We start from the raw sequence: 7,971 nt of genomic DNA, 5'->3' as shown, positions 1-7,971 counted from the left end.
TTTGGCGTTTCAAAACTGCATTCTCAAGTTTAGGCAACAAAACTACTTGGTTAGGTTTAGTAAAAGATTGTGTTTTGTGTTAAAATAGTTACATTTGGTTTCACACGCCAGTCTCCTGGATGAAAGTCCGATGTTTGACCGAACGACCCACCCCGACCTCCTCCCTACGTGAACTTGCTAAGACTTTGATTAAACATATCTATGATACGTCAAACACCAACATTATCTGGGAGAAAATACGTTCCCTCGAAATGCAATTGATAATGCAGTTTCATTGGGATCGCTGCGATCTTTGACGTATCAATCAATAGACGAGGAGCAGACTGACATCTGGAGTTGGCGTTATTGTCTTGCAGTGCTTGTAATTGAAACAAGGTGAAAAAGTGACACATAATAGTTTTTGCTTTTTACAAACCAAGAAACAACGGAGACAAGAGACTTGAGGAACATCAAAAGGCTGGCGCTGCTGGAGCTCAGTGAATGACACTGAATGGGAGTTTCACTTTATGATGAAGACCTGAGACCGTGGTGTCACGAGGATGGATTTTCACTACATTTTTACATTTAACAACTAGTTCATCGTTGTGAGTTCAGACTGAATCAGAAAACCGTTGCAAAACAACAATTGCTTTAACAGGAAAGTCCAGTATTTTTCAACAATTTTCAAAATTGTGGAGATAAATTTCAAGGTTTATATTTATTACACAGTTCATGTCTCTGTCTGTTTGTTGAGGTGATTGCATCATCATTAGTGTGAGAATAAAACACCTTTCCTCTGAGTACTGTTGGCACAAACAGAGTAGAAATACTTCTTGATTACGAACATTAATGATAAATACAAAAATGCAGCTTACTCAACTTTTATTTTGAAATGTCTCTGTGGTTTGGTTCTTTATTCATACAGTGAAAACTAGATCAATGTATCGAGTGTGAAAGTTCACTCTTGACCTTGGAAAAATCTGAACTCCCTTTTTCTGGAGCTTTCAAGGCCAATTTTAGTAACGAATCAGCAGATGGAGGAGGCTCAGAAACATTTTTGCGACTTGAAAACCAGCAATATTCATTCTTGACCTGGACAAACAATCCCAACTCAAGGTCTAGTTATTTCTTTTTTCCTGAGCTTTCAACCTTATCACACAGTCTGGGATTGTTTTATCAAACTAGAATAATAGAGTTTAAAAAAATTTTATTTATGTTTTGTTAGTTGTAGGGCTGCCCCCTTTTAGTCCATTTGTCATTTTTTATGCGTTTTTCATGCTGAATGACTTATTTCCAAGAAACTTCTGAGCATATCTCTGGTAAACACCAGATTTAAAGTGGTGCTTTTGTGTGATTCTTTGTGGAGAAACTCAGTTTTTCAGATCTGACTATTAAATCAACTAATAGATTAGTCGAAAAAATTGTATAAGTGTAACAGCCCTAGTTAGTTGTATGCAACCAAACAATGATTCCCGATAACCATCCTTAATTATATTTCAATTTATTTCCTAGTATTGTACAGACTACACTTTTATCAAGCTATGAAGTGTAAAATTCAGGCAGCAGATTGAAGAATATTCAGTTACAAGATCGACTTCCTGGCGTTTGCTCATGTGTAGCTTCAGTGTGTTTAACAAGCAGGAAGAACGTAGAATTACATAGCATCCTTTTCTTACATGCAAAAGTGTACGTAAGAAAAGAAAAAAAAAACCCAGAAAAGCAGTTTGTTACAGCAGACATGATTGGGGCTTTCTACACATGCTGATGTCTGGCTCCCGGGCCGTGTGCAGTGTGGTCATGTCAGTAATGGAGGTGATCTCAGCAGAAGAAGACGGGCGTCCAGAGGAGGGATCTCATGACCGTCCCTGCTGCCATGCCTGCCAGTAATCCCATCGCCAGATTCGACAACACTCCATCAAACGGGTCCCTCTGAACAATCACCTGGTGGGTTCCTGAGAGAGAGGGACATATTAGAGTAAGAGCCAAAGCATCAAAATATAAAAGTACACAATAATATGAATATAAACACAACATATAGCTCCCAGTATCGTTTTTAGAATATATCTTAAGGTTCTTTTACTTGTTTTTAAAACTCTTGATGGTTTTGAACCGGCCTCTATTGCAGACTCTCTGTTGTTTTATAATCCTTCACAAGCTCTTACATCTTCTACTGCTGGGTTTTTAAATACACACTATTAAACACACAAGAAAATAGATTAACTATGCCCCAAAATGAAGGAATACCCTACCTCTGTGAACATTTTAAATGACAGCTGAAAACCTATTTATTTAATTTGGCTTATAATTAATGTCATTCTATTAATTATGTATTTTATTTTATTTTATGTATTATTATTTTTTTTAGTAATTCTTTACTATTTTAATTTTAAAAAATAATTTTGCTTTACTTTTTATAAAATTATTTATTTTCTATTGTCATATTCCACCGAAATGGCCTGTATCGAACAATAAAATATTATAAATACAATAAGCGTTTTCAGTCCAAAATGGCGGCAGTAGCTGTTGTTAAAAAAAAGATCAGTTTCGTCTCTTTGCTTCTACACTCTTTGACTTTAGTACACTAATTGAGTAAATGTACTTAATCTATTTACATTAAATCACTGCCTGCTACAGATGAACATTTCTCATATTGTTGTTAGTATTAGTAAAAAGGCTGCTTTATTCTACTTTAAGCATGCACCGCCCCTGCCAGCCGCTCAGTGTCTCAAATCAAACGTTTCCTAGTTTAATTAGGCTCCACGTCCAGCAGGTGTGTGTGGAGGTGAAACTACAGCAAGAGGTCAGTGCATGCATGGGTTTGTTAGCTGCACCTGTGGTTGGGTTTACATTGCTAATAGTCCTGCTACAGTACATGCTGTCTGGGTTCCTCTGCTGATTGTAGTTGATTAATGTGTTAATGCATACAACCCGCTGTGGTGCTCCTTGTTGAATGGCCTGTGTGTGTTTAGACTGTTGTTGCATTGAGATTACTGATTACCAGGCGCAGTAGCCAGGTGTTTATATAGGCCTACTGAGGTCATGAGTCCCAAGTTCCCCTAATGCATCAAAACAGAAACATACTCTAACATGTTTTGCAGTTAAATAAGTATTTTACCACTGGAAACATTGTATTTTTATAAAACTAGACTGTCTATGAAGTAGAAAGGTGCAAATATTTGCTGAAATTGGTGCCCCAAGACTTTGCTCAAAAGGTAGAAAACCTACAACAACCACAATGCACTGGGCTGAGGCTCATTGCTGCCACTGAGTAATGTAATAATTTATTCATTTTAGTCCTTATTAACAATTTTCCAAAAGGAATTCCCATAATAAAGAATAAATAACAATAAACTATTAAAGTAAATAGATAAAAAAAAAATAATGTTGATCTAAAAGCTGTAGGCTTAAGCTTATTATACCTATTTACACAGCGTATTCTAATAATTTACTAGGTTTAGGCATACAAAAACAAGATAAAGAGTAGACAAAGTATGATACATTTTCAGTGACAACGAGTACACACTAGCTGTTTTACGGTGACCTTTACGGAAAACACTGTTGTCACTGTCAGACGTCCGTTTTTCCCTGCTGGCTTTGGTTGTTTTTTTTCCAGTTTTCCAGTTGAAATATGTCTCCAGCACTACATTTGTGGCATAAAGCTTCTATGGTTGCTAAGTAGAACATAGCTTAGGTTAGGGTTAGCTTTTGTGTCCTGTGTCACCATGGTTACATACCTGGTCCTGCTCCAGGTGTGATGTAGACAGTGTGGTGGCCGTTGATGGGGATAGCCTGGTAGGTGTCATCATATGGGTCGTATGTGAACACCTGCAGAAATATAACGTTTAGTAAACACCACTGCGAGTGAACAGATCATCATGTCTCAGCTCTTACAGAGAGAACAACGGATCACTCACCGGGTTTCTCCTGGTGTCCAGCAGAGTCAGTTTCCACGCTCTGAAAAAGACGTGAACATGAATGAAGCTCTGATTGAGGGTTGTAAAGGGAAGCAGAGAAGTATAGAGGGTACGTACAAGGATTCATCTTCGCTGTTAGCACACAAGTTGACTGTAGAGCCGCTTGTGAGCTGAACTGTAATGAGATTCTCCCTGGGATTACTCTCTGGTGGAGTCACACCTACAGCACAGCACCAAACACAAGTTAAAGAAGTAATTCACCCACAAATGAGCACGATGTCATCAGTAAGTCAAAGCCTCAAAGAAAGATGGAAGATCATACATTAAAGGGATAGTTCAGGTGTTTTGAAGTGAGGTTGTAGGAGCTACTCCTCCATAGTCAGTGTTTTACCTACAGTAGATGGAGTTTGGAGAAGCAGACAGGAGTACAAGCATGGGAGCAAAGCAACATACTGCTGTGGACACCAAAAACACCCAAACTATCCCTTTAAGTGTAGGTGTGCACGATTTAAATAGTACATTTTGGATGATATTAACTACTATATATCTACTATTAAACAGTCACTTAGAGAGTCAAACACGTGGATGCTCACTAGGGGAAAAATCGTTTCATGTAAAAATCTGGATTCTTATCTTCTATGATTCTGAATTGTAATAACGATTCTTATTTATGTGAAACCACTTTTGATTTTTCATAAGCTGCGTGTATTGTTATCCTTGCATGAAGACGTATCAGTGAAAGAACTGTTTGTGTTTTAGGAGGACCTGGTTCTGTAAAATGGTCTCGTACTCCTTGGCTGCTGAATGCTCCTGCAGAGTAATCATCAAACTAAAGCAGTGTCCCAGTTCCATACTAAATACTAATTGTAGGCAGTATATACGACATACTAATCTTTATTTCATACTGTTTTTGCAGTTGGCATGCAAGAAATAAACGTATACTTAAAGGGCCGGTGTGTAGCATTTTGGGTGATCTATTTGCTCAAAAAAAAAAAATGTAAATGATGGACCAGCTGAAAAGGTTAAACGGTGGCGTGCTTTACCTCCACATTCCAGGCCAGATCTCACATCTACACATGTTGTCTTGAGGCTGACGCGGTACTCCAGCTCTCGCCTGCTGTCAGTCTGGTAAAAGCAAAGACTCCCGTCTATCCAGAGGTCACACCAGTTTAACTTCCAGCGCTTTAGGACAGAAGCTAGAGAAGAGACACGTCACAGGGAGCGTACCATTAGTGTTTGTCGAGGAAGGAGTAAGATAAGTAAATTTCCTTGAGATCAAATTGAGGTAAAGTAGATGTTGAGTCAGTACTGTGATCAATAACCCGACTAGGTATGTAAGCAACTTTACTTTCTACTTCCTCCTCTCTTGATTTAAGCTACGAGGAAAGGGAATGAGTTAAGTTACATTGCTTAGTTGCTTAGTGTTCACTGGTTAAACACCCTCATGCTTTGTATGTTCAATCTCAAGCTCTGTGTGTTTGTTTTGTTGTTGTTTCCCAGCAGATGCTGTACATCCCCGCTGACTGTCCTCGGTAAGCCACTTAAGGACGTGGCCAGGAACAATTAATGGGATTAGAAGTTACAAAAGTTGGAGTATCATAACAGGTACAGTTTTCGCTTTCTAGAAAATACTCCGTAAACCCAGTGGGTAACCTCTGGTTCTGAAAAGTGAAGCCAATGCTGAAGTGCCTTAAACTTGCATTCTCTCTAATAGCCAGCAGGGGGCGACTCCTCTGGTTGCAAACAGAAGTCTGATTGTATAGAAGTCTACTTCTCACTTGATTTATTACCTCAGTAAACATTGTAAACATGAGTTTATGGTCTCAATCACTAGTTTCAAGTCTTCTTAAATACAGCATGATGTTCATTTAGTAAATGATGGTCCCATTCAGAGTCAGATAGACCATAAAGCAGGGGATGCTTTAGGAACGTGGCTACCTTGTGATTGACAAGTCACTACCACGGCGTTGTCCGGTCTGGGAGTTGTCCGTGTTATCGTCTTACAACTTTAACCCTTTAATTATAACATTTTGATCGCCTAAAAATGTCTTATTCAGTGTTCGGTTGTACTTAGCTCCAACCTCTCATGTCACTTCTGGTTGCAAAAATACAAGATGGCAACGACCAAAATGCAGAACTCGAGGCTTTAAAACTGTAGTCCATAAACCAATGGGTGACGTCACGGTGACTGCGTCAACTTCTTATATACAGTCTATGATTAAACCTGTTTGAAGTCCAGTCATGTTAGTCCCCCTAAAAACAGCTCTGAATTTATATTGAATGATGAACTTCAGGTGAGGATTTTGTGTTATAAAATAAGCTGTACTGCATGTGGAAAAATCCTGAAAATCACAAAAATAGTAGCAAATATTTGAGCACAATTAAGAGATTTGAATTGTGCTCTTTATCGTAACAATCAAAGCCATCATCCCCCCTTGATAGCTGTTAAAGAAATCCTGTATGTACTCACTCTGTCTCCACAGCCAGCCTGACCTCAGCAGCGCCATGCGTCTCGCCTGTTGTACCAGTTCTTATGATGATAATAGTGATAATCCAATAGAAACAAAAGGAGAAGTTTAAATTTTGGTGTTTACAAAACTAAAAGAACCAGTAGCTATGTGTTTATATTTCCTCCGTCCTACAGACAGTGAGTTACTGGTAGATTAATGTGGACTAAGGCTGAGTCACTGGATCATTCTGGATTAGGAGTGTTTGGCCACTCCCTCTCGCCCTGTCTCATCTTCCTCGCTCTTTCTGGACTGATTTGACTCTCACACTGTGTGCCATACCTTGTTTATATTGTTGAATACTCATGTTATATACTCATAAACTAAACTCACGTGAGTCCTGTCCCATTAATCTATGTTCACATATATATATATATAGCATGCTTTTACAAGTTAATCCCTGCACCCAAATAACAACATGAGGATTAGCCTAATTGTCAGCCGGTCAGTTATGAGAGTCTTTCCAAGATGTCTTCAGGACACCCTGTGACACGCTGGTGACATCATTTCCTTTTATAGCTCAGAGGAAACACTGTTTTCCTCTGAATCAGCTGATTCACCTGATTATGTATTTACATTTAATTAATTGTTAATTAATTAAGTAAATTCAGAACCTGTGTTTTCTTCTATTAATGGTCATTGTCTGCGGTGAAATTTTTTTTTCAAACTAAGAGAGTTTAAGAGGCCGTCTGATTATATGTGCCAAAACTATATTTAAAATAAATAAATAATGCAGAAATAAATACTTACATAAATACATACATGTAATAATGAATAAATCTAATTAAAATACATAAAAATAAATGCAAAGAAAAATAAATAATTTAAAAGTTAATACAAAATAATAAATAAATAAATATATGAATAAATAAATAAATGGGAAAATTAGATCTATCTATATATAGAATATTTTTTCAAGTGCCCGCAAGTGTTACCAATATTGGGAAAAACAATGGTGGGTCCACATGCTATATATATTGAACTATAAAACCTCTCTTGTCCTCTCTGCTCTGTGTTAACAGCATGCAGTTCAGTCGAAGTTTTGCAGATTTTTTGTCACCTGACTGTTGGTGTTAGCTGAGTCATTCATGGCTTCCCAGTTGCGATGAGGAGTGCAGAATTTAATGTTTTTTACAGGATTTTTTTTGTACAAATAGATAATTTTGGCAACATTTTAGAATAAAGTGATTTTTATGAAATGTCACAATTTTAAGGTGAGATCTGGTTGTTTTTCCATCTGACCATTTGTTACTATAATAAATGGTTTTATTTTTGCTTTTTTATTCCTTTTTTGAAGGAAAACATGCCTTTCAAGCCCGCCGGATGGTTGTGTGGTTCAGAGGTTCACACAATGGACTGCAGAGCCGCTCTGAGTGGACAGAGGCACTAACTGTGATCCATTAGAAAGTTTGACTTTCTGAGGAATAGATTTGTGTCTGTTCGTAGACTTGGTTTGGAACGTGTGCATGGTGGTATACATAATACAGTACAATAATATATTCACTGTAGCTTCGTTTTGTTGGATGTTTTCTCCAAAAACAAACTTTGGAGCTCCCCCGATGTCTATTAAC

The 7,971-nt window shown here is 37.7% G+C and overlaps 1 protein-coding gene and 1 long non-coding RNA gene across 2 annotated transcripts in view; both read right to left on the bottom strand.

Moving 5' to 3' along the window:
* Positions 1–1,003: 1,003 nt before the first annotated feature.
* LOC119475191 overlaps positions 1,004–7,971 on the bottom strand; it is a 22,178-nt gene continuing 15,210 nt past the window's right edge. The window contains exon 3 of the long non-coding RNA XR_005203732.1: positions 1,004–1,141. This is a non-coding gene — a long non-coding RNA (uncharacterized LOC119475191). The remainder of the gene's footprint in view (positions 1,142–7,971) is intronic.
* On the bottom strand, positions 1,464–6,855 carry plekhb1 (pleckstrin homology domain containing B1). Its single transcript, XM_037747651.1, has 6 exons — positions 6,364–6,855; positions 4,937–5,089; positions 4,011–4,113; positions 3,894–3,933; positions 3,714–3,804; positions 1,464–1,931 (listed from the first exon to the last, which is right to left on the bottom strand). Exons 1-6 carry the CDS (start codon positions 6,398–6,400, stop codon positions 1,798–1,800), a joined length of 558 nt encoding a protein of 185 aa, XP_037603579.1. The 5' UTR covers positions 6,401–6,855; the 3' UTR covers positions 1,464–1,797.

The sequence above is a fragment of the Sebastes umbrosus genome, chromosome 17 (genome assembly GCF_015220745.1).
Source record: "Sebastes umbrosus isolate fSebUmb1 chromosome 17, fSebUmb1.pri, whole genome shotgun sequence".
In the NCBI taxonomy this organism is placed as follows: Eukaryota; Metazoa; Chordata; class Actinopteri; order Perciformes; family Sebastidae; genus Sebastes; species Sebastes umbrosus.
Note: the sequence above shows the minus strand (reverse complement) of the source record. Positions and strands in the feature narration are given on the sequence as shown.

Bases quoted from the DNA above. Each gene is read 5' to 3' on its own strand.
- plekhb1 (XM_037747651.1), bottom strand. From the start codon at position 6,400: ATGGCGCTGCTGAGGTCAGGCTGGCTGTGGAGACAGA. The intron at 3,934-4,010 runs GTACGTACCCTC...CGTCTTTTTCAG, and splicing joins AACAGCGAAGATGAATCCTT to AGCGTGGAAACTGACTCTGC. The intron at 3,805-3,893 runs GTGAGTGATCCG...ATATTTCTGCAG, and splicing joins TGGACACCAGGAGAAACCCG to GTGTTCACATACGACCCATA.